Raw genomic sequence first — 27,240 nt, forward strand, 5'->3', positions numbered from 1 at the left:
TTTTTTCTCTCTATTTACAACTAAAAAAAATGGCACACTTCTCCAACTCTTCAGTCCCCCAGCAAAACCCCGTACTTGTGCCGCACCGTCCCGTTCCCGTCAAACTGCTTCACCGTAATCCCACCGGCCTTCGGTTTGGGCTGCAGCTTCGGCATCCCTGCCGGTGGCGGTGGCGGCGCCGGTGCCAACCTCCGTCCCTTTCCGCGTCTCTCGAAGCAGGTGCGATTTTTGAGGTGAATAAGGAAGTTCTGCCGGTAGCGGAAGCCCTTCTGGCAGTGCTGGCAGGAGTACTCCGTTTCCGAGGAGTGCACCTTCATGTGGGACTTGAGGTGGTCGGAGCGCTTGAAGAGTTTCGAACAGAGGGTGCACTGGTAGGGTCGTTCTCCGGGGATCTTTTCCATCGGGGGTGCACGCTTCCGGGCGGTTCCTTGCTTGGTGAGGAGGGAGGTGGATTGCTCGGATTGCTGGCTTCCGCTGTCGGACTCGTCGTAGTACATGTGGGCAATGTCGGAGAGGCGGAGGCGTTTGTTGCCGGCGGCTTGGTGGTTCGCGGATTCGTCCCCGTCGTAACCGCCTTCGTCGTCGCCGAGGAACTGCTGCAGACCGTTGAACTCTTCCGGGGAGATTTCCTCGCCCATGTCTTCGTCTTCTGGGTGGTGGGCGGTTCCGTTAAGGCCCTCGTCGTACTCGTCGTCGGACAGGGCAATAACGTCGTCTTCATCTTCGTCGTGGACGGCGTCACCACCATTGGTCAGCTTCATCAGCTGCTGGGTGGCCTTTTGCTGCGCCTCGATTCCGGCCATGATCTCCGACCGGTCAATCTCGATCTGCAGGTGAGACGTCTTGTGGCGGCGCAGATGCTGCGGCCGCTTGAAGCACTTGCGACAAATTTCGCACTGATGTGGCCGGTAGATTGTGGGTTCGTACTGTTCCTCGCGCGCTCCCGGTGGCGGCGGAACCGGCTCAATCAACGGCTGAATCGGCGCCTTACTCAAGGCAAACCTTCTCCCAGCCATCAACTCCCAGTTCTTCGGCAGCACAACGTCGTCAATCTCACCGGCATGCGCCTGGGCCACGTGTCTTCTACAGTGCGGTCTCCTCAAGAACCGCTTCCGACACAGTTTGCACTGATGCGGCCGATCCCCACCGACCACGTGCAGCAGCGAGTTCAACTTGGCCCCGAACTCCTTGGACCACTTCGGCACCCGAATGCCACTCTTCGTGTTCATCTGCTGCACCAACGATTCCGCCGGTTCCTGAGGCGCCTCCATCATCTCGTAGTACTCGTCCTGCCGCATTACGTCCTCCGCCGACAACTCCTCCCCGATCAAATAACTCTCCCCCTCCTCCTCCTCATTCTCGCCACCGTCCAGATTCTCCACCAGCACCGTCATCGTGTTGTCCTCCTGGCCGTAATCCGGCTCGCCGATCGACGATTCGTGGGCGGCCACCTGGAGTTGGGACTGGTTTCGCTGGGAGTTGCGCAGGTATTCGTCCGTGCCCATGACCTGCTCGCGGAACGCTTGCCAGTCGTCCAGGCGCGTGCTGCAGTACTCGCAGATTGTGGCCGGGGCGCCGTCAAAGTGTTCGATCTGGAAAAGGGGGAGGGGGAAAACGCATGTTAGTGAATTTAGTGCTGCTTGATTTTATCGTATTTCATGCACGTTCAAACGACATTCTTAAGAGTATTTTGTGTAGGATTTTCAATTTTAAAGTAGGCAAAAGTGTATGCATATGTATTGTATGTATTAGATTGCCTTTTCTGTTTGGAAAGGTTTTCAGACATTTTTATTAAAATAAAAATATATTCAAAGTAAAGTGAATTAATTATTTTACCGAGTTGCACTCAAAATGAGTGTTGCATTTTCAGAGAAAACAAAAGAATCTTCGGAGAGGGAAGGTGAACGAGATAAAGAGAAGGAGTGATAGAAAGAGAATGCACTTGATAGCAAGCACAAGATAGAAGAAGAGAACCAGGGGGATGCTAACGGCAGCCATCTTGGGTGATTGAGATTGATAACGCTCGCAAACTGCGCACAGTGAAAACAAAAATATTTCTTTTTTTAATAATTCCATTTTTGTTATAAGAATTCCTTCAGTAAAAGTCAAATTACATAGTAGTTAAGTTAAACGTTTCATGTGATAAAAGTACAACTTTAAATGAGGTCATCGGCCCGATGTGTGCTTAATAATCCCAACTTTAGTAGTTTATTTTGCAAAAAAAAAATGATAAAAAATCACCTCACAAACATACACTAACTTTTAAACGTACATTGCGGTAGAATTTTACATAGAAACAATAATTACTTTATTTCCATTTTATGCCTGCAGTTTTGTACTTTTTTTTACAGTGCGCAGTTGCTTTGTTTTGGTTCCGTAACGAACAGCTGTTCTTTTGTGCTGGAGCCGAAGTTGACATTTCCCTTTTGTTCTGGTGCCGAAGTTGACAGCTTGTGTTGGCTACGGGCGAGCTGCCTGTAGTGAGATATAGATGTCGCCCCCCTGAAGAGAACTCACAAGCTAGAGCGACGGTCGCTGAACCCTCTGATATTTTGGTGCAAGAATCAGCAAATGATAGGGTCTTTCACTCATTTACAGCACTCATTTATTTTCCCTAAAATTGCTAGAAAGTTTCAAAAATATAATAAATTTTGTAATTTTTCAAGAAAAAATCACAACAATTTTATATTTTTTACGTTTATGATACGACCTTTGGTTGCTGAGGAAACCATCGTGAACTTTTTTCATCCGTTTTTTAACGGAACATCAAAATCAAAACTCACAAAGTAAACAGACAACATAATACGATTTAAGGCCAGCAAACAAATAATGAAAAAAAAAATTAACTCAAAAATTACGAACTCCTCGTAACAGTATCCTAATGCAAACACTGTCACTGTCCCTGCGAAATATGGTGGCTGACATATCGGACGGTCAACAAGCTATTAGACTATGGCAAACAAACAAACAAACTCGCATTTTTTGTGTTTGACAGTTTGCCAAACTCGCAAACAGTGCCAAATGTATGCAGGCTGACGATTCTGCAAACAAACTATCAAAAAGTTTGTTTGCAAGTTTGTGTGTTTGTTTGTCATAGTCTAATACGTCCTTCAGTAAAAAAACAGCCAAAAGTTGCATTAAAAAACAAACCCGCAGCTCCATGTAGACATACTTTGAATGTGTTGGTAAATTTCTAACTAGAAAGCCTTTTACAGCAGGCTGAGAAAAATACAAGGCAAGTTTGTCCAACCATAATGCTACGTGAAAAGTTCCCATTTTGAAAATTATGAAATTTTTATTATTTTCATAAAATGCGGTAATGGGGAAAATTGCCCTAGTAGCAACCTGCGCTAACTAACATTCCCGTCCCTTAAACTCGAGGTCTACAAACTGACATGGCGGGCGCCGTTGGTGGCCAATGACTGTTACCTATTCGCAACTGATCTAGTTTTGGCAATCATGGTATTTTATCTTTTCAGCGCATTCATACATGCTGTTGATAAGGGAAACACCACTAGAACGTCGAAGCCTATGACCAGTAGTGCTGAAAGGATATTACGGTTCTGTTCAGCAACGGAGGGGCAATTATGGGTGATCTCTCATGCTCATGCTCAAAATGCGGTAATGGGGAAAATTTGAGTATTTGAATTTAAAAAATTCTAACAGAAAAAAATCATACAACTTTTAACATCGTCTGATACCCATATTGAAAATTACTGAAATTTGAGTATTTCTATAAAAAATTATCAATTAAATTAATTAGGAAAAGTCTTAAAAAGCATCATTCTATGTGTTTTCAAAATTGCATAGTACTCAACCGTGTTTAAATTGGATTTAACAATGTTACACAAAACATCAATATGAGATTTGTCAGAATGAGGATTTTGCACTTTTGAAAATTTACTCTAGAAATATGGTATTTTGTGAAAATTTAAGTATTTATAGAGATTAACAGTTTGTTTCAATAATTAGTAAAATTCATGTAATCAACTAACAACATTAGAATGTGGTTCTAGTATTGACCATCGGCCTATTTTTGCCTTCAGAAATTACCAACAAATGTTCAGATTGATCCGTTGCTTTTTTTTTTTGTTTTGATTTCGAGGGTCAAAATAAACTCAAAAAATCATCATCTGGATTATTCGGCGGAACATGGATTTCACTACCGTCAGTGGGGGTGACATTGGCTCTAGGGGGTGAGATTGGGTCAAAGTGATTTTTTACGGATTTTACCATTTCTCAGGTATCTTTTCAATGAAACTGAATTCTGTTAAAAGGGTTGTGTAGGGGACATATTAAGATGACTTCGCTGAAAAAAAATCTCGTTCCTAGAACAAATCCGGTTATTTTGGCAGCTATCTAAAGTTGAGGTACGTTTTGGGCCAAAAATCACCTCTCAAAAAATCATTTTTCTAATATTTTTGTTGGAATTGCTCGAAAACTACCCAAATGTTTGAAAATCTCCACTTCAAACATTGTAGCATGTCAATGCGATTCCCTCGAACAAGAAACACTGTTGGATGACTTGTTTTTACCATATCGTTGTATTTGAGCATCATTTTAGTTTCATTTGACCCAATGTCACCCCCTCTAAGGGGTGAGATTGGGTCAATTTTCAAACGACTGGCATTTAAGGTAGTGTTCACCAAAATCCACCATATTTTGGGAAAATGTTAGTAACGTTAGTAACGAAAGATTTTTGATGTTATTTAAATTGTTTTTGTTTTTTGACCCATAGTCACCCCCACTGACGGTACTACACTTGTAACGTACCGGTACTTGTAACGTCACACGTCAAAATGACTTGTCACTATTCGTAAATGAACAATGTTTGTAAACAAAATGACATAAATGAGATTCACAAAAAATCTTCAATAGAGCTTTATGACGTTTCGCGTACGCACACTAGCGCACCATCTGATTTTGCTGGCCGGACAAAATTTAACCTCAATCTTTTTTGTGTACGTACACGCAATACATGCGCACGTAGGAACCTCTATTGATTGATTTTTTTCGTTAAGTTCGGGAGCGATGTTCTGTGATATGCCTCCCAGTGTTGCAAATGAGTGATAAAAAAGCTATCAATAGATTATCTCTGCTCCAAAAATATCTGAGAGTATAGTGGCCGTCACTATAGCTTGTGAGATCTCTTCTTATGCCTCGTGATTCCCAGCGATGTCATTCTCTCTCTATCACTCTTTCCCTTTTCCTCGACTATGCCCTCTCACCGCATAGTCTCTCAATCTCTCCGAAAACTGCAATGAGAGAACGCGAGAAGGCGATTAGGAGCCGACCACGCATGACGTCCCGTTAAACTGCGTTTGCGTAATTGGTTTTGTGGCGGCTTTTGTGGTTAAACGCTGTTGTGGTAGGATGAACGTGGAAGCGGGAATGAGAGAGAAAAGGAAAATGTCAATCGCGAGTGGGTAAACACGAAAACGTGTTCGGCTATGTTCGGCGCTGAGAGTTTCAATGAAGAGAGAAGAGCAGTTATATTTGAGGCATGAATATTCAGGCGGGATAATTGTAGTTGCTGAGAGCTGATATTTTGATATTTTAACAACCCTGATGCCTCCTCTCTCTTTCGCGGACAAAAAAGATTTTTTAGCGATTATCCCTTCTCTGATTCTTTGTTTTAAACATTTTATGGTCATACGATCGGTTATCGTTACCAAATTTCGATTATTAATTGGACATATCGTATGTGCTTGGATCATTTGATACCGTAAACTGGGGTGACTTTGATAGCCCGGGGTGACTTTGATAGGTTTTACAAATGCCCATCAAATTAATATTTAAACATTTTTGAGAATTTTAAGTATGTAAGCATAAAGGGAAAGCTTATTATCGAACATATATGCAAAAATGTGACTGTTACATTGAATGTATCAAAAATAGTGGCCAAATCAAATTTCTATCAATGTCACCCCGGGCTATCAAAGTCACCCCAGTTTACGGTATCTCGATAGTTTTAGTCACGATCGATTTGCGATTAAGTGAATTATCATGATTTTTTCAAGTCAGTTTCATGCCAAGATCAAAAATTTATTGAAATATTTTAAAGTATTTATTTTAAAAAAAATTGACCTTTAAATTATTTTGAAAAAGAAATCGGTTATTCTTCTAGATGATGAAATCTTCGCTTCAATACTTGAAACCGATATTCATTTCACAATACGTGTCCAATTCAATCATCACGTTTCCTTCTTTCTGTATCCAGAGCTTTGTCAAGCATATTTCAGTTGGGTTTTAACGAGTTTCAAATTATGGGTATTTTCGAACTGTTCAGCACATTCTAATTGGAAAATGTAATGCTAGAAGTTAATATGAGCAGTTTTATAGACTAATCATTAATTCTTTTGTATTTTGAATACAATACCCTTCGCTCATCATCAAAATTTCCCCAAACCGTAATACTTCTCTACAACCATCAACTCAACCAACCGACGACCCAGTTGAGAGCTATTAATACCCCCACAAAATTTCGAGGGGTTCGTTCTCATTCCCCATCGAATGTTCTACCTTAATTTAGCACCACCATCAACGAACCCAAACCGCCAAGCTTCAGTTTCGTAGTCGTTGCTGTTATCCCTCTGGGGTTGAAGCCGTCCAACCTTGTCTTGCAAACTTGTTTCTGGTTACTGGCGGTACCCTTGGGGACCTTCGGCTGGCGTATCTCCTTCTTTGTTCACCCCGGCTGGAGAAACGAGGGCCCAAGGGAAACCAGGACTTGTTCCTCCTGGGGGTTTCTGCCACGACTGTCTTGCGCAGATGGTGGTCGTTTCTCTCGTTTTGCGTCATCTTCTGGTACTAGGGATTTTGCAGATGTGCAACATCCGGAGGAGACCCAGTGTGATAACTTTTTGGATCGAAGGTGGCGCTGGAGAGTTGAACAAATTACTGTTCAAAACCTAGTAGTCCTTTTAATTTGGAGGAAAATCCAACGCCCTCTTCGATCCGAACTTTTTGATCAAAGGTCATTTTTAGCAGAATTGGTCTTGTTGGTCTTTTCCGTGACTCAGCATGACCCGAACCTCCTTTTATTGATTTTTCGTCCCTCAAGAACAGCAAGAGCCAACCAAGAAGGACCCTCCTTTGGGTAAGAGAAGATTGATTGAAGAGCGTTGGGATTAGGCAGGACCAAACTACCCAAGCAAAGCCAGATAAGAGAAGGGCAAAGCGAAGAAGACACCCTGCAGCTCCGTTGAGTTTCTCTGAGTTGGGACTTTGCTCTGGTTGGTTGGTGTTGGTGTTACGGATGCTGTGGGTTGGATCAGCTTGGGTAAAGTTTTGTGGAAAATCGATAACAAGACCCCGGTAGAGAGATGTAGAGGGTGCTCTTTGTTGCTCTGTCAGCCGGACTAGGTGATGTTCAAGAGGAAACTCGAAACGATTTGCTAGGTAGATAAGAGAACAAGGGCTTGTACAGGTTTAGTTTCTCCGGTAGGTTTATTGGAAAGCAATTCCGGTAAATTGTAGCTTTTTTCAACTCTCATTGAAATGAAATTAGCCTAAATTTTAATATATCAGCTGGTCAATTTTTTAAGTAGAAAATTCTGAAAATTCTGAAATTATTTTCGAGTGCAAATCGGAATCTTTCAATAATTTTAAATCAGTTGGATTAATTGTTTCAGAGACATCGTCAATTGTAGCTAAGAGCTGAATATAAGAAAAACTACTTTTTTGATCATAACGTTTAATAGTTGGTCCTTTTGAAATGTTATTCTTAATTCCAAAAAAATCAAAATCAAATTTTAAGCTTGAAATTATTTTTTTGTTAATCTCTCAGGAACCAAAAGGGCCGTGTCAACATAGTCAAAAAACAAAAGGCAAAAAAAAATTCTGAGTCTTTCGAAACTATTTTTTACAAAAATGGGCAAGCATTGGCAATTTTATTTTAAATATAAAACTGGGACTTTTTTTCAAAAAAGTAACCTAAAGTGGCAATTATTTGAAGAAAAAAAAACAGTGCACTTTAGAATTTTATTTAAAGAGCAATTCAATGTCAAATAGGGAGTCGGTTGTACCCGACCCTCTCCGAATTCAATAAAACTTTGTAGACATGTTATCCTACGCTTATATAAGCTATTTTTGTGTATATGGAGCCAGTTACACTCGATAATGACATTTGAGAAGGGCGTAAGTGTTTTCAATATTTTTGTATTTCGTAATTTAAATATTGCTGTATCTCAAAGCCGTTGCTTCGTATCAAAAAGTAGTCAAAGACAAACTTGTAGGAAATTTGACGGGCTTTCCGAAACTTTTATGAGATTTTTATTTTTTTAACAGGTTTTTTGATGGTGTTTGGCAATTTCTATATGACAGACTTGATTTTTCAGTCTCGAAAATATTTTTACCGGAAAGCTCGTCCGATTTCCCATAAGTTTGTCTTTAACCACATTTCAATTGGATGTATGGGCTTACAGATAAAGCTAATTACATTGCTCATAATTGAAAACATAATATTTTTTCAGTGTAGTATAGTAACCTGGATAGTAAATTAGCTTATATCTGTAAGCCCATACATCCAATTGAAATGTGGTTAAAGACTAACTTATGGGAAATTGGACGAGCTTTCCGGTAAAAATATTTTCGAGACTGAAAAATCAAGTCTGTCATATAGAAATTACCAAAAACCATCAAAAAACTTATTTTTTTGACATTTTTATTTTTAAAGCCGCTGTGACTTTACAAGGAATGGACTTAGGACAATGGTCAATATGGAAACTTTTATGTAAAATTGTCATCCTGCATTTTTCGTGAGTCTTTTTGTAACGTCTTAGGCTATTTTCACAAAAATTTGAACGAAAAAAAAACCGTGGGCTTACCTTCAAATTTGACTTTTAAATTTAAAAATTAAAAAAATCTCATAAAAGTGGAGTGTTTTTTTATTTCAGTGTATTTTGTTCGGAAAGCCCGTCAAATTTTTGAAATCGGAGAGGGTCGAGAAAAAAGTACCTTAAAAATCCTGTTTTGGGCTGGAATTTCTAAAGTTTTTGCAAAGTTACCATTTACACTTCTTCAACTTACTCTGATAACTTGCACTTTTTCCAGTGCACAGTGGTCCGAAACCGAAATCTAGCGTGACAAAATTGATAGCGGCCACACGTTAAGATTTAGAGCTTTGGTGTCTTCGGGACAAATGATCAGGGTCAATAGGGGCATCTTTTGGTATGGTGGCCATTAGGGTGGTCCAAATTTTAGGGTGGTTCAGAATTTTTATTTTGGCGGGATGACAAGATAGCGCTTTGGTGTCTTCGGAAAAGTTGTAGAGAACACCATTCTGAGCAACTTTGCTCAAGAGCATAAAGCTCTATCTTCAAACGGGAAGTTTCTAGAGCCATTTTTGTAATTTAGGTTGAAGTGTTTATGAAAAAATGAGTTTTTTGAATTTATCAACTCAGGCTTGTGTCGTAGCGAGTTGGTGTCTTCTAGACATTTGTAGAGCTTTTTAAAACACACATTTATCTTCCAAGAGAGCAAAAATCGGACCTTTAAAACGAAAGTTATAGCCAAAATACCACGAAAAAGACGCCATTTTGAAATGTGAATAACTCGAAAAGGTGGTGGAGTTTGACCTCGCTCTTAGAAGCATCTGAAAGTACACATTCTAGAGTACATTTGCTTAAAATATCTCGGGGGTCTTTTTTGTTAAACTTATTTAATCTCAATTTGAAAATGAGCATTTTTTAATCGTTTTTTGCCCATAACTTTTGATAGAATTGACCAAAATTCATTTTTCAAGAATAAAAATGTTCATTTTGACAAGCTCTACAATTGTCTAGAAGGGCTCAAAATGTACAAAATGATCTAGTGGTTGTAAAGAAGAAACAAGTTTTGGCTGAAATATTTCAGGAATAAATTTAATTATTTTGTTGATTCCTGAAATATTTCAGCCAAAACTTGTTTCTTTACAACCACTAGATCATTTTGTACATTTTGAGCCCTTCTAGACAATTGTAGAGCTTGTCAAAATGAACATTTTTATTCTTGAAAATGAATTTTGGTCAATTCTATCAAAAGTTATGGGCAAAAACGATTAAAAAATGCTCATTTTCAAATTGAGATTAAATAAGTTAAACAAAAAAGACCCCCGAGATATTTTCAGCAAATGTACTCTAGAATGTGTACTTTCAGATGCTTCTAAGAGCGAGGTCAAACTCCACCACCTTTTCGAGTTATTCACATTGCAAAATGGCGTCTTTTTCGTTGTATTTTGGCTATAACTTTCGTTTTAAAGGTCCGATTTTTGCTCTCTTGGAAGATAAATGTGTGTTTTAAAAAGCTCTACAAATGTCTAGAAGACACCAACTCGCTACGACACAAGCCTGAGTTGATAAATTCAAAAAACTCATTTTTTCATAAACACTTCAACCTAAATTACAAAAATGGCTCTAGAAACTTCCCGTTTGAAGATAGAGCTTTATGCTCTTGAGCAAAGTTGCTCAGAATGGTGTTCTCTACAACTTTTCCGAAGACACCAAAGCGCTATCTTGTCATCCCGCCAAAATAAAAATTCTGAACCACCCTAAAATTTGGACCACCCTAATGGCCACCATACCAAAAGATGCCCCTATTGACCCTGATCATTTGTCCCGAAGACACCAAAGCTCTAAATCTTAACGTGTGGCCGCTATCAATTTTGTCACGCTAGATTTCGGTTTCGGACCACTGTGCAGTGCACATGAGTTGCAGAACAAGTTGTGGTAACGAGGCCGTTCGGTTATACAACCAGTTAGGTAATACTGTTGTCTGACAAAGTTTGTTGCTTGGGAACTTGGTTAAAGTTTGTTGCCTGTATCTTAAAATATATTTAAAAAAATAAAATAGTGTTCTTCCAGCATTTATTGGTGCGTAAAAATGATATTAAAATCAGCACCCTTTTTCGGTTTTCTAGTTTTTATCTATACCTACATTTTAACAGAAAACACCAAATCCATCAAAAAATTCATTGAGAAGAAACATGTTTTAATTTTCACATACCATTTCTGTCAATTTTTATGGAAAATGATATTGTGATGAAAAAACGTTTATTTGGGCATGTGGAAGGTACCCAAAATGTTTCAGTCAGATTAAACAAAGCAAAAAAAATTAACGGCCGAAATCTCAGAGAATGGAAAAGGTTTACTCTCGATACAAGTGTTGAAATGTAGAACTTTTTAGCCCTTAAATGGATAACATAACACAGTCCAGACTCGATTATCCGAAGGCTTGTATAATACTTCGGATAATCTAATCGTCACAATTTTTTTTTATTTTCTTACTACTTTAAATATTTGTTTGCCTTTTAAATTAAAAAAAAAATTTCAGTATGTTCTTATCGTCATTTTCTCCGCCATTTTGGATTAAAAAATTCTTAATCATTTTAGAGTAGTTTGTAGATCACACTTAAGCTCGACCATCAAAAATAAGACAACGAAAAAAAAAAGTTTTTTCGTGATTCGATTACCCGAAGTGAAATTTTTGCGAGGCCTTCAGATGATCGAGTCTCGACTGTAGTAGGGGAAATATACCCATTTTAAGCCTAATAAGCGGTCGTATTTGAATGATGCTGGATAATCTGAAGCGTTCCTTGAAATATCCTAAAACCAAGTTCACCAACGAGTAAAGACTTTTTGTGAACATTTCTGTTTATTTTCACATTTACTAAAAGTTATTCTATTCCATTTACATGAATTTTAATAAAAAAAATCCTAAATGTATTCTAATCAGACGAGAATGCATTGGGCCACACCCATTTATTCAAGTTTCAGCTTAGTTCTTTTTTCTTCCAGCGCTGTTTTGGGTCTGCTTAGTGCTGCCAATTGTGATGCAATTTTAAGCGAACACTCACGAAAAATATTTTCCTGACATCACTTGCTCACACCAGAGCGCGCTGCTGCTGGTGGTGTTGGTGGCCACCCTTTGTTCTTTATTTGCTTTCGCTTCTCGCTCGGTTCTCTTCAGCTTTCGATTGGAATGGGTCGTTAAAAGTCAAACGTCAAAAGACTTGGCGCGTTTGTTTTTTTTATGGCGCTTGCTAATTATTTACTTGTTTCGGGATTATTTTTCAAGTGAGTGACTAACTAATGAGCAAAAGAGCACGTTGCCGGTAGTTGGAAGCAATATCATATCTTAAGCGCTTTGAAAACATTAGGACAAGTGAGAAGATATTGATGACAACTTTCGTTAATCAGATAAGCTCTCATCTTGCGTGTGGATGTGTGTGCCACCAAAATGATGAGAAATGATCTCGCAAAATAGAAATTATGATCAAAAGTGCATTAAATTCGATCTTTTTGGCCAGTAAATGACATTCATTTGCGTGCGTACTCAAGGCGGTGCTGTTGCTGGTAAGTTTATAGCAAAAAAAGTATTTTTGGAGCTTAAATCGAGCATCAAAATCTCCATATGACAAAGATTTGATTAGAAAGGGTATATTTCCCCTAGTTTATGCAACAAATTGCAAAAAGAAGGCACTCGAGGCATGAGGTACACCGAGTTCATAGACCAGAAAATATCCAGAACGATTTGCGATCTGTCTGCAAAACAGATCACCCTTATGTTTAATGGGCAATTTATTTTGAAGACTACAACCCCAAATCTACAAAACAATTCATAATTAAAGATCCATTAAAATGTAGATAACGTTTTTTTTTATAATTCTGAAAATCAAATTAGAAATCATTATCAACAACCCAATTATACCTCGCCCATCCCTACACAACCAAAAGAACGCCACCACCAACTGCGAGCACCCCACTGAATATAGAACGTCCATCCAAATGAAATACCCTCACATTCTTATCGTGGTTGTTCGGTCCGACTCAACGACTACGACGCAAAACTTCGATCCCCATTCCCCGTCTTGCTGGTCTGCGAATTGAAATGACCTCTTTCGACGGGGTTCAGCGCGCGCGCCCCCTCACAAAACCATCATGGTCGTGTCGTCCCAAATATCGATCCAAGCAACCCACGGCGGCAGCAATACCAATGAATTTCAACCTAGCAACAGCCAGCAAATGGCAAGGTCTACTGGGATCTGCGAGAAGAAACATCACATGACGACGAGAGAGAGAGAGGGATGCCATTGATCGAAATTTTAAGAGCAGGACCAAAACTGAAGGGAAGTCCGGTCCGGAGTAGGTGCGGGGTAGAGTCATTTCAAAGAAGGAAAAGGGACGAAGGCAACAAAAAAAGGGTCTCGTTGAGAGATTACGTGGTGCCTCTTGGAAACCCTTCGGAATGGGGTTCTACCCGGGGTTCTTCTCTGTGAGCTTGTGTTGGAAACGTGTAGTGCGCATTCTCGGCAGCGGCGTATTGGTGACCCGTAGGCCATCCGAACAAGGGTACAATATCAATTTGCCTTGCCTGCTCGGTACTGTACTCTTCGTCCACGTATGGTCTGGTTTGTCGATCGGTTCCCCGATTTTCAAGAGTGTTCTGATGGTTGGCAGATGTGCTTTGGTACGACGTTCTGAATACTGCGGCGCAGTACTAGCCGCCCTGGGTTGGCACACCGACACACACAGGCAAAGTAGGCGTTGGCGCTACTACCAATACCGCTACAGGGATGCCCGCTTCCGTTGAAATAGCTCGTAGTATGCCATGATTACCATTTTTAGGTATTCGGGGTCCGGGGTTTGGTTGGTGCGGTGATGAGGTTAGGGATGATGATGGGCAGAGAGAGAGCAGAGGCGGCAGCTGCACGGAATTTTGATATCCCTTGGAGCGGTTGGAAACGAGAACGAATTTCTTGGAATGGGAATCAACGGCTCCCTTAGGCGAAATTTAAATTGTTTGGTTCTGTATGTTGGAAACCACAAAAGTGATGTGGATAACCACAGACCTCGGGGTTGTTGGAATTGACTAACAAACAAAATGAAATTATTTACTTAACTTTTATTAGCATGATTAAATTTAATTTAATAAAAATGTGAAGTTGATTAAAAATAAAACTTTCGTCAAATCATTGTAAATTAATCTAAATAGCCGCGATGAACCTAAAAGCCTTGACGATTTAGTTAACATCTTTATTAGGGATCATCTACTGAAACACTGAGTGCTTTTATAGCTTCAACAATATGAACAACGAAGCAAAATTTGATTTTAGCTCCCAACAGCAAAAACGTAGCCCCGGGGATTTATCCTGGGAGCAAAAGCGGAAAAGGAATACTCTTTCTCTCCCCCCAGGATATTGAACACTGGAATGGCTCTGAATGCTGAAAAGGATTGATTATCATTTGTTAGAAATTTGAATTGATTTTAAATCATTATCAAGGAACAAGTTGATACCCACAACTTATTAAATCATTGTTAGGCGAAAATAACATGAACATGAATGTTTTTTTTTTTTCAAATGTTAGGCCAGATTTTGAATCCCGAAACTATTTTTTCTAAAAGCCAAACCAATCATCTTTCATTTGCGTCCAATACAGCTGAAATCGGGACGTGCGACAAAAGGTCGAAAGACATAAGGTCGAATGGACAAAAGGTCAAAAGTAGACAAAAGGTTGAATGGACAAAACTTCGAAAGGACAAAAGAACGAATGTGAAAAAGTTAAACAAATATCAATAATTATAAACGTCTAAAATATTCTTGAAAAAAAAATTCTTGCAAACAAATCCAATTTTTTCTTTAATTACTTAATTTGGAACAGCCTTTTTATAACTGTCGTAATGTTTTTGTTATTTTTTTCATTCTTTAAAAATTAGCATTCTTTAACAAAGTTTGAATTCTGAAATATTTTTTCAGTTATTATTTCATTTTCTAAAACAACTTATTCTTATTTGTCGTGTAAATTTACTTTCAAACATGAGCAGTTCTCTGAAAAATGTTCATCTTATAATATATTTTGGAAGTTTATATTATTAAAAAAGACAACCTATTTTTGACTATCGCAATGTTTTTGTGAGTTTTTCTTTCTTTAAAATAAGAACAGTTCTTCCAAAAAAAAGTTTGACTTCTAAAATAATTTGGAAGTTAATTTTTATTTAAAAAACAACCTGCTCTTGATTTTCATAATACTCTTGTGAGGTTTTTCATTCTTTCAAACATGAGCAGTTCCTCAAAAAAAACTTCGACTTTTATGTTTTTATTTAATTTTTAATGACAACTTATTTTTGTTAGTTCTAATGTTTTTGTGAATTTTTATTTTAATTTTTCATATATTAGCGATTCTTTTTTTAAATACTACTTCTAAAATATTTTGTTTTTTTTTCTATTTTATAAAATAATAGTTGAGATATTTTAGAGATTTTTCAATTCATTCAAATGTAATAAGTTCGAAAAATGGAAATGCCTTGCTTCTTAAATATTGTAGCAGATTTTCCATCCTTTTTCAATCTATCCTTCATGGTCATATTAGATCCTTAGAAATATCTGACTTAAAAAGTATAGCTGAATATATACAAAAAATCGATCGTATTTATTTGTATGTTTAATGATAAACCCCCCTCACCCCCTCCTTTTTCAAAAAGTCTCCAGCAATCCGGGGACATGTTTTAATTCAGTAGTCCTCTAAATTTTCAAGAATATAGGAGTGAAATTAATGCAAACTTTTGAATATTTATGCATTTAGACTCACATCAAAAGTTATTTTTTTGATTTGATTTGATGTGATAACCAACAGGGCCACAAGGATGACCTATGTAGCGGTTGCCTAGAATTACAGTGGCTCAGACTTAAAGGGAGCATCTTCAAATTACTGCCGTATGAAGGGCCAAAAGGGGGTGGTTGGACGCGAACAAGCAAAATCACTCACGGTGTCCTCAGGGGATGAGAATCTCCTTCCGACAGTAACCTCCAATAACTCCGAAAAAAAGTCTGACAAAGCTGAAAAACAGGGCTCGCACCCTGTTGGGGGCCTAAAAGGGCGCGGCAGACAGCTGGAAACTGACAGAGGTCAATAGATGTAGTAATTAGACAATCCTTTAGAATTGTATAATTAATAAACTATTTCCCCCCCTTGTGACGTAGTTCTGGTCTTCCACTATCCACATCCAGTCTCCGCCATTACAGCATACCGTCCACTGCCCTGATGCTCCCTACCCAATCCCCGGCTTTGGTTCTAACTACTGATAAAAAGGAAAATCAAAGATGAGAAAAGGTCATTGCGGATGGAGAGCAAATCGAGCTCAGTATCCCCTCACAAAGACTGGTAGTAAGTGTGAAAAATAAACAATGAAAAATAAGAAGAAAGACAAGACGAAAAATGAAAAGATAGTGTGTCAATGCGGATGGATCGATGATCCCTCACAAGGACATAAAAGAGATAGATGTTAGGAGTAAAACAAGAACAGAAAATCAGGATTAAGAAATAGTCAATGCAGATGGAGAGCAAATTGGATTATCCAATCACAAAGAGATCAATATAAAAAATATTCAACAATTCATTTGAAATAATAAAAATATTGTCTTAAATGGAATGTTTGTATGTCAGTGTAAATGAATGAATCTTCTGAAATTCAAAATGGAAAGATCTCACCAAATCAGAAATCTTGGGCTTCTATCCATTTGACCATCTCATCACTTATGTCCTGAATGTTCAACTGTTCAAAGTTTCCAATTCCAGCTTCTGCAGCTCTTCTGGTTGTGCATGATCGGCTGCGTGCACCACCACCACCATTAAACGTCATCACTCGAAATTTCTTCTGCTGCTAGGAATTGTGGCCATGATCAACACTTATGATGCAATTATTCACTGGATTCGGGCTGCATCAAGCTAGTCCCACAATATGTCTTCTCCGATGGACACTTTGTATATTTCCCTTTTTTGGTTATTCGGCCGGACTCTTCCTTTTCGCTGCCGACAAGCCGTGGAAAACACTTTTTTTTAGATTTCACCGAAACGACCCTAAATTCTTTAGTGCCATTATCGGTATGGATGGCCACCGGATCAGGGGAAGATTTTCATTTCCTTAAATTCACTGATTACACAGAACAAAGTTGAAATTATCAAAAAAGTAAAAAAAAAACTTAGAAAAATTGATAGAAAAAACATGACGTATAGCTAAAAAAATTCACGTCCGCGCGCGCCGATTACTACGATCGAACCACCTTTAGACTCACATCAAAAGTTATTTTTGTAAAATATTGTTTTAAAAAATCGACATTTTATTGCATTCGACGTTTTGTCCATTCGACCTATTGTCCACTTTCGACCATTTGTCCATTCGACCTTTTGGCATTCGATCTTTCGACCTTTTGTCATACATACCTAAAATCGATTGAAATGGCGCGGAATTTTGAAAATGTGTTTTTTCGAAAATCGACGAAAACTTCATTTTTTTTGGACCACCCTAACACGACGTAGGTCACCGTAATTGTCGAACACGGGCCTAAAAACTTTATTGGTCATAGATGAAGTACTGATATTTTAATTTTGAAGCTTTTTCAATCCCGTTAATTCGAGAATATAAGATTTCAATTAAGTGTTCATCAATACTTGGAAATCCGAGCTCAACACTCAAACAGCCGGCCGGCACGACGACACGTGCTCTTTCTCTTTTTCTCGTTTCGGCGATGACAGCCAGCAATCATTTGAATGCATGCATGGGCCAATTGATTGAAATTTCGGTAGCATACAAACGAATGAGCTCTGCGCGAATGAGAGAGGTGATGAGAGGCACATGCCAGTGTGAGTGACTTTGCGTTGCGCTCATGCGTTCGTGTGTGTGTGTGAACGAACGAAAGCAGAATAGAGTTATCTAAGGCCGATCTCACGCACACTAGCATACCATTTGTTTTTGCTGGCGGGTACAAAATTTAACCTAGAAATCCATCGTGTACGTACACGCAATACATGCGCACGTAGATAACTCTATATCAATGTCAGGTTGAATACGTAAAGACGAAAGAAGCGCACACTGCTAAGTCACCGTTGCGGACAGGGTTACTAGGTCAATATTTGAAAAATCTGGCCAATAATCGATTAAAAATCTGGAAAAATCTAACAATTTTGGATGGAGGGTGGATCTGAAATCATTAAAAAAAATAGGATCCAGATGGTTTAACTGATTTTATGTTTCAGAAATGTTAAATTTACCTTTTCTTTAAGAAAAACACTTTCTAATTTGTTTGATTTTCACTTAAATTCGTTCATTTTAATCAAGAAGTTTTTCAAAATTGGCTTAAAGTGAAAAATCTGGCAAAATCTGTCATTATTTGGCACAGAAATGGGCGAATCCACGGCATTCTACCTAAGGTACTCGCGATTGAGTGTGTAGTGGTGTGGTTGTCAAAATGGCTGTCTCTGACTCTGTCACTCCGATGGAAGCTGACTTTGTTTATATTTTGGTTTTCCTGGCACAATCCATTGTTCGTTTGTTTTTGTTTTGGGTTTCGTGGCACGGAGCGATCCACTCACACTAAAGTAAACCAAAATAGCGAGTACCTATGATATACTGCCTTGGGGCGAATCTTTATGGAGTCGCTGGTAGGCAGTTGGGCTCACAATCCAAAGGTCGACAGTTCGAATCCCGGGGTGGATGGAAGCTTAGGTGTAAAAAGAGGTTTGCAATTGCCTGAACAATCAAGCCTTCGGACACCTAGTTTCGAGTAGGAATCTCGCAATCGAGAACGCTAAGGCAATGCTGTAGAGCGAATAATTTGATATTATGAAAAATGTGATGAATCAAGAAAAAAAATTGTTCGTTGTCTTATTTTTGATTGTTGAGCTTTAGTATGACCTCTAAACTACTCGAAAGTGTTTGAATCAAAGACGGCGGTAACGAAATATTTAAAAATTGTATTTTTTTTATTTAATAAATCTTAGTTGAAAGGTTTTACAAATGCTTTGGTTAGTTAAAGGAAATCCGGGAACTCAAAATTGAAAATGTTGAAAATTAGAATTTTGTGTTGTCTATGATTCGATTTATCCAAAGTTTCTAAGAAGCTCAACGACCTACAACTTTGCTGAAGACACCAAATCGATCCGGAATTCCCTTCTTAAAAACAGATTTTTGAATTACTTCACAGCACTTTTTTATGGTTAAACCTCGGGTTAAACAAAATGAAAAAAAAGTGAAATTTAGTGAACCTATTATAAACCACTTGACATCCCTACTACCCTCAACGCTCTACTCCACACACTCCACGCGCTCAAGGCTACCCAATTGAAACCCGAGAGTTTTCGGTGGGATTATTGAAGCTCACCAGAACAGCCTGAACACACCGCTCGTTCGCTCTAAAACCCGCACCATCTCCCAATCATCAACTTCAGCACGAATTGCCAGACTACATAGCAACACATCGTCGTCGCCATCGTTCGCAACCCCCGGGAGGATAGATCATCCAATTTCACATGCCTGGCAATATCCCAAGCGACCTCCTCCAACCAAAACTCATCTTTGCTTGTGTTGGTTGGGCAGACCCTTTGTGTCCCAAATGTCCCTCTCTACCTACTCTCAACCCAATTAAACCCACATGGCTTCCCCGGTTGGCAGTTCTCTATCTCGGCCACAACAGGCAACAAAACTCTAAAAATATCAGGGTGAACCAATACCACCACCGTCGTAACCATACACTACCCAACTCGGAGCTCTATAAACGACCCTCATCAAATGTTACGAGCCGTATCCAGCGTTGCCACATGTACAGATTTATCTGTCATGGTACAGATTTTCAGCAAAGATCTGAGTACAGAATCTGTACGTACAGATGACAGATATTTGGGTCACCGTACTGATTTGTACAGATTTTCAGATAAAACAGATTCTTACTCAAAATGATATTATTGAATAGTTAGGTTATTGCAATTATCTCAACATTTAAGAACTTTTCATTGATTCAATCTAGTTTAACTTTTGAAACGTTTAAAAATGGATCATTTATGCTAGAATATTTTGAACTAGGAGTCTCTCTTAATACGCCGCGGGTAATTGGCTCCCTCCCACTAACATTTACACACAAGATTCTCTGTAGTTTTAGGTTTTTCTTAGTTTTAAGAAAACTGCATTTTCAATAGCAGACTCATTGCTAACCAGGTTTCAGTACCGACAAGGACCTAATAAAAAATATTTATAGCATTTCGTTCTAATAAAGTTATAACATAATTTCCAGCATTTCCCATTCTTCTCAAAAATGATTTTGAAATGAAGGAGAACACAGGTAACATAAAATCTAAAATACTTCAAAAAATTAATAAAAGTTGTACTGAATCATATAGAAAATAATGAGTCATATAGTTTATTTTTTTTCTTAATTTGAATATATTTTTAAATTATATTAACGCCTTGTAGTTGCCTGAATATTAAAAAAATTAATCCAAATTTTTCAAAACATTATTATTTGTTTCTTGAAAGGTAACGCCATTATGTCACATTAAGGGTGCACAGCAACCGAAGAAGTTGTTGTCTTCTTATTCCAAATTTGTCAAACTTACGGACCCAATCCTGAAAGAATCTGATTGTCAAAATGGTCAAACTTTATTGTAAATAACTTTGAAGACTGTAATTTAGGGGATGAATAAAAAAACATATCGATAGTTCCCGTATTTTTGAAGATACTAAAATGTCTGTAACAGAAATCTGGGTGCAAAAGCGATGGTTGATGTGTACCGTTAAACTATTTAATAAATGGAATCTGGTCAAAGTAAATTTTATTGAAAGTTTTCTATAAATTATGTTTTGTACCGTCAACTAGGTCAATCGGGACTGCAGTCTGTATGAATATGGATTACAGTCTAACTTAAATTATTCTTAAATTCTTAAATTCTTAAATTCTTAAATTCTAAAATTCTAAAATTCTAAAATTCTAAAATTCTAAAATTCTAAAATTCTAAGATTCTAAAATTCTTAAATTCTTAAATTCTTAAATTCTTAAATTCTTAAATTCTTAAATTCTTAAATTCTTAAATTCTTAAATTCTTAAATTCTTAAATTCTTAAATTCTTAAATTCTTAAATTCTTAAATTCTTAAATTCTTAAATTCTTAAATTCTTAAATTCTTAAATTCTTAAATTCTTAAATTCTTAAATTCTTAAATTCTTAAATTCTTAAATTCTTAAATTCTTAAATTCTTAAATTCTTAAATTCTTAAATTCTTAAATTCTTAAATTCTTAAATTCTTAAATTCTTAAATTCTTAAATTCTTAAATTCTTAAATTCTTAAATTCTTAAATTCTTAAATTCTTAAATTTTAAATTCTTAAATTCTTAAATTCTTAAATTCTTAAATTCTTAAATTCTTAAATTCTTAAATTCTTAAATTCTTAAATTCTTAAATTCTTAAATTCTTAAATTCTTAAATTCTTAAATTCTTAAATTCTTAAATTCTTAAATTCTTAAATTCTTAAATTCTTAAATTCTTAAATTCTTAAATTCTTAAATTCTTAAATTCTTAAATTCTTAAATTCTTAAATTCTTAAATTCTTAAATTCTTAAATACTTAAATTCTTAAATTCTTAATTTCCTAAATTCTTTGAAATTTTTTAAATTTTAAATCTGGGTAAATTCTAGATTTTTATTTAGAATTTTATTTTTTTTAGACTATATTTTTTTATTTGAAGGATTTTGAATATATGAATTATTAAATTATATTATTTTAATTTTATTAATTTTTAATTATTAGAATTTTTAAGCTTTGAATTTGTTATTTTTAATTATTTTTTTGTATACATATTTCTTTTTATTTTTTTAATCGGAGATTTTTTTATTTTTAATATTTGTACTTTTAAATCTGTGTGTTTATGGATTTTCCCTTTGGTTTACTTCTTTTCAAGCAAAATACAAAATCCTTCCTTTTAATTTCAAGATTCTGTTTTTTGAGATTCGGCATGATAAGGCAATTTGGAATTTTCAATATTATAATATCGATTACAAAATTATTGATACATTTATAACTTTCAGTTGCAATAAAATAAACAAATTCTGAATATTTTAGTTTTTTCACTAGAATATTTTGCTAACAAACATCGCGCGAAGGAACGTCACGCGAAGAAACATCTTTCCTTGGCCGTTTCTTGGGTGTTTTTTTATATGAAGTTTTGCGTTCCTTCCGAGCTGCATATCAGCATTTAGTGTTGTCATAAGATTGTTCAAAATGCATTTTAAAAAAACGTTTTTTACAAAAAATATACCGTACAGATAATGGTACAGATATTCGCCATGCTTGGTGCAGATAAGACAGATTTTTGGACCCTCTGATACAGACGAGCATGTGGTAACACTGGCCGTATCGCAAACGTTCTATCTGCTCCTAAAGTGTGCAAAACTCGCACACATAAAGACAGAGAATTGGTACTGCTGAAGAAGTCTAACCCCTCTACCTGGAAGGTTCTGCCTGACCAGTGACCCGAACCCCCTTACTTAATAACCTTGTGGAAATTCCCCAATTTTAAATGTAAATTAACGAAATGCCCCTCACCTTAACCGTGGTACACTGCAGAATCTTGGACACGACCGTATTGGGTCCGAGGGGGTTTCCGCCGCGCACCGGAAACAGTGGCAGCATGTCCGCTCCGTCCACCGACTCGGTCAGACAAAGCCGGCAGACATTGTCGATGTTCCGCGGAAGGCTGAGCATTTTTAATCTCTCTTTCTCCGTTCCAGAAGACCCAGCGGGCCTCTTACTAATCCTCTTGCTGTTGGTATTGGTAATCGCTAATCTAGTAGTCGGCGACCGACGACGACGGCATCACGCGGGCTCACGCACTGTTTCTGTTTTTTTTCTTCTCTCGGTTTTGTTTATTGTTATTGTTGACACACACAGATTGAGATGTGTGTGGGATGCTGCGCACACACTACGATCGGAACACACTTATACACACAAAAGACGGAATAAAAAAGGTCTGATTCACAAAACACGTGCCCGGCTTGGGTTGCCTCGACAGAGCACACGTCCGTCCCGTGCGGCGATTAGAACTGAAGTGAAGAACGTGGTCCCCGTGAAGACGATGCAAGAACAGCAGGCTGCTTCGATCGAGATACGGTCGCCGCCAGCATGCGAGAGAGCGTGTGGAAAGAGAGGGCAACATTGGGTTTGTAGTGAGAGTGAAAGAGAGCGGCGGAAGAGATAGTGATCGGAGAGCGAAATCGAGAGTGATTCACCTAAAGCGGGTGGTCTCCAATGGTTTGAATTTTTTTTATTCATTGAGTCGAATTTTAAATCGTTTCAAAATGTAAAATTCTCAAAAGAAAAAAAAAATAAGAACAGTAACAGTGGGCAAATGGCGAATGTGACTTTAATTACATTTTTTATCAATAGATTTTTCATGTATTATGATAGAATGTGAAAATGTTTTAATTCAAACATATCAACACTTGTAGCCCCAACGGGGTCAAAAAAGTTGGAAATGCATTTTCACCCGCTCATACAACCCTTGGAAAAAAAAGTTGGAAATGCCTTTTTTATTATAACTTAAGGTAGACGCATCTGTTTTGGATCTACCTTGTTTTAGGGGATTCTTGACATCCTTCCGGATCAAATCGGTTGAGTTTTCGCCGAGATACAGCTTCTTGAAGTTGCATTTCCAACTTTTTTGACCCCCTTGGTGCTTCGCGTAAGTTTTGACCCCGTTGGTGCTACAAGTGTTAAAAAAAATATTTTTGCAATTCCGTCGTGAAACTATTTTGTTTTCCTGTCATTCTAGAGTGCCGAAACGGCCTACATTTCTTTACCAAAAACAACAGAATGGAAAATTAATACCTTTCAATACTTTCAAATTTGACAATTCTTTTTAGTTTTGACGGTAAATTTACTTAACACGGTGATGTTTGACAAAAAATTCTATCCAAAAAGTGTTTTTTCGGAATTGCAAAAAATGATATAAGCAACTCGTTGCAAAACTTGAAAACATGAAATATTGAGGTACTTTTGATAATCTGATTGAATGAATGAATATGATCAAAACGATCCATATAAAATTATTCACGAAACAATCTGTAATATATTCATGAAAAAATCTTGTGTATTTGTGTTAGTTTTTCAATTCTTTCCAACATGCAAAATTTTCGAATTGTCAAAGAGAAAATAATACAAATCAAGCATATTTTAATCTTCTTTTAAAATTTAAAATCCATTGATAAGGCCGTTGCAAATATGTTTTAAGGTTTATGTCGATCCTCCTCATGTAGTGCAGCTTGTAATTTCTTACCATTTTTTTTTCTTTGTTTATTTTGGGTCGTTAAGCTCAAACAAGACTCTAAAAATGTTGACATTAGACTCGCTGAACTCGCTTTATGTTAAACTATGAAAATATTTATCTTTCGTATATTACTAGTGAGCAATTCTCTACCAAAACCGGAAATGGATTTTATTTGTATTGTTTGATTTGGCTCAAACTTTGTGGGGGCCTTCCCTATGACCAAATAAGCTATTTTGTGTCATTGGTTCTCCCATACAAGTCTCCATACAATTTTGGCTGCTGTCCATACAAAAAAGGTATGTAAATATTCAAACAGCTGTAACTTTTGAGTGAATTTTCTGATCAATTTGGTATCTTCGGCAAAGTTGTAGGTATTGTTGAGGACTTTTGAGAAAAAAATAGGTACACGGAAAAAAATTGAAGATTTTTTAATCAGTTTTTTTCACTAAAACTCATTTTCCCAGAATACGTATTTTTTTGATTTTCGAGATTGTTTGATATGTTTTAGGGGACAAACATCCGCAACTTGTGAGCTATAGAGAAACATGGTAAAAAGTCTCAAAAGTCCTCAACAATACTTACAACTTTGCCGAAGACACCAAATTGATCAGAAAATTCAGTCAGAAGTTACAGCTGTTTGAATATTTACATACCATTTTTGTATGGACAGCAGCCAAAATTGTATGGTGACTTGTATGGGTGAACCAATGACGCAAAACAGCTTATTTGGTCATAGGGAAGGCCCCCACAAAGTTTAAGTCAAATAAAAAAATACAAAAAATAAAAAAATGGTCAAAATCGGCCGATTTCGTAGAGAGTTGCTCTAGTTTCTTTGATACCTTTTAATAATCTAAGCTTCAGATAATCGAGAACTGTAATAAGTCGTTGAAAATTAGTTTATTAACCCTTTAATACCGATTTTTTATTAATTTATTTTTTTCTGTTTTCAGGAAGTAATTTTGAGCAGCTTTTATTTTGCGAAAAACTTTACTTATTTTACTTTATGTTTTTATTGTTTAATTTTCAGTATTTATTTTAATTTGTATTTCTCATGTTTAGTTAACGTTTGTTTTTGGCTTATTCTATCACCTTCTATTATTACCTTTTGACTTTATAGATTTAAATTTTTTTAGCCACTTTTTAAATTTGTTGCTTCTTTTTCACATTTTCTACTACAGAATGATGCCATTATCATTTAAATTGTAAGACAAATGCGCAGAGGCATAGTTCTCGACATTACAAATAAATACTGTATTAATTATGCATAAAATATTGGAATTGTTAGTGAAAACATAGCCAAAGTTGACCCTTAGAGAAAAACACATTTTTAAAAACATCGGCATAGTCACATAAAACAAATCAAACTTCCAACCCAAACATTTTCTAAAATTTTAAGTTTTTTGTTCCAACGCTTATTAGAGATCACAAATTAGTTGATAAAGCCCACCTAGAAGCGGAGTTTGATTGTAGAGGGTTAACCCTCTACAGCCATTTTTTTGCGGAAATTTTTATTTTTTCCATGTTTGGGGGGTCATTTTGAGCAACTTTTGTTCTACGAAAAACTTTACTTCTCTTGTTTTAGGTTTTTCTTGTTTCATTTTTAGTATTTTAATTTGCATTTATCTTGTTTAGTTTATGTTTGTTTTTTTTTTAGTTTTTGGCCTTTTCTACCACCTCCTATCATTACATTTTGCCTGTCCAATTTTTCATGTTTAATTTTTTGCTTGTTTTTTTTTCACATTTTCTGCTATAAGATGGCACCATTATCATTTAAATTGTAAATAAATGCGTAGAGGCATAGTCTGGGACACTATAAAAATTACTGCTTACTACTTTTTATTTAAAATATAGATAATGTTAGCAAAAAACACAACCAAAGTTGACCCTTGAAAAAAAGATTTTTTTAAAAACATTGGCAAAGTCACATAAAACAAGTCATACTTCCAACCCATAAGTTTTCTAAAATTTTAAGAGTTCTTCTTTCCAATTTTAAAGATCAAAGATTGGTTGAAAAATTGATTTTTGGCGGTTTTTTAAATCGAAGCCCGTCTAAAGGCGGGGTTGGGTTGTAGAGGGTTAAATTTTGATGCCCAAGTTAATATAATTTTATGATAAAAAAAACAACGGATAATCGAATAACGTACAATTTTTTTTCGTATTTTTTCATTTTCTTGATTTTAACGAAACTATTGGCACTACGCCCCCCGGGGCATGGCCTTCCTCTAACGTGGGATTTCTGCTCCAGCGCCTCTGACGAGACAGGAGAAACCGGGACCGACGTTTTACTTCACCATCCGATAGAAGCTCAGTGGATAAGGCGGGAATCGAACCCGCGTCTCATAGCATCATCGGGATCGGCAGCCGAAGCCGCTACCCCTGCGCCACGAGACCCACGCATGATTTTAACATAAAATTTGAATTATGCGACTCGATTTTAGTCAAATTTGAATTAATGATTGTCTATTAAAAATAAAATGCGTTTTTTCCTAGGTTTTTCCAATATTACATCACCGCCATTTTGGCCGCCAACTTGAATTTAAAATTTCTAAATCATTTTAGCGTAGTTTAGGGGTCATACCTAAGACACGATAATTTTTTTTTTTGTTCGACTATCCGAAGTGAAATTTTTCCGAGGCCTTCGGATAATCGAATCTGGACTGTAATTAAAACTGAGAGAAAGTCTAACACTTTTCCTCTCAAAACGATCACATCCATTCACACGTTCAGCACCGTTCACACTTTGGATCCCGTTCGCAGCGAGCCGGCATTTGACAAAACTTATCAACGAACCGCGATCCATTCATCGCAAGAACATTACTCTCTTCTTTTACCAATTCTCCCGCGCCGCGCTCTGTATTAGTTCTCTCTCCCTCTCAATTTTGAAGCGTCTCTCTCAGTTGCGCTTTTATTTACGGCGTCGCCGTCTGCGATCACGTGCGTTTCGCGTACGATTCTTCGCGTCGGAATGCGTTGCACTCTTGGATTAATTATTAAAGTTTGAAGATTTTTTTTTGCTTTTATCAGGATTGTTTGAGATATTTTTAAGTTTATTTCACCAAGTGGAGATTTTTTGTGCAAATTAGTTGGATTCCTCGTTTCATGTTTGCCGGTCAGGACATTGCCCCTGGCTACGACTCATGCGCAATACGCAACGGTGTCCTTTGACATTTCTTCCC

The 27,240-nt window shown here is 37.1% G+C and overlaps 1 protein-coding gene across 1 annotated transcript; it reads right to left on the reverse strand.

Moving 5' to 3' along the window:
• On the reverse strand, positions 1–22,861 carry LOC6052299 (zinc finger protein 436). Its single transcript, XM_038254783.1, has 2 exons — positions 22,345–22,861; positions 1–1,592 (listed from the first exon to the last, which is right to left on the reverse strand). Exons 1-2 carry the CDS (start codon positions 22,501–22,503, stop codon positions 51–53), a joined length of 1,701 nt encoding a protein of 566 aa, XP_038110711.1. The 5' UTR covers positions 22,504–22,861; the 3' UTR covers positions 1–50.
• Positions 22,862–27,240: the final 4,379 nt, after the last annotated feature.

This window comes from Culex quinquefasciatus, chromosome 2, assembly GCF_015732765.1.
Source record: "Culex quinquefasciatus strain JHB chromosome 2, VPISU_Cqui_1.0_pri_paternal, whole genome shotgun sequence".
NCBI classification, from domain to species: Eukaryota; Metazoa; Arthropoda; class Insecta; order Diptera; family Culicidae; genus Culex; species Culex quinquefasciatus.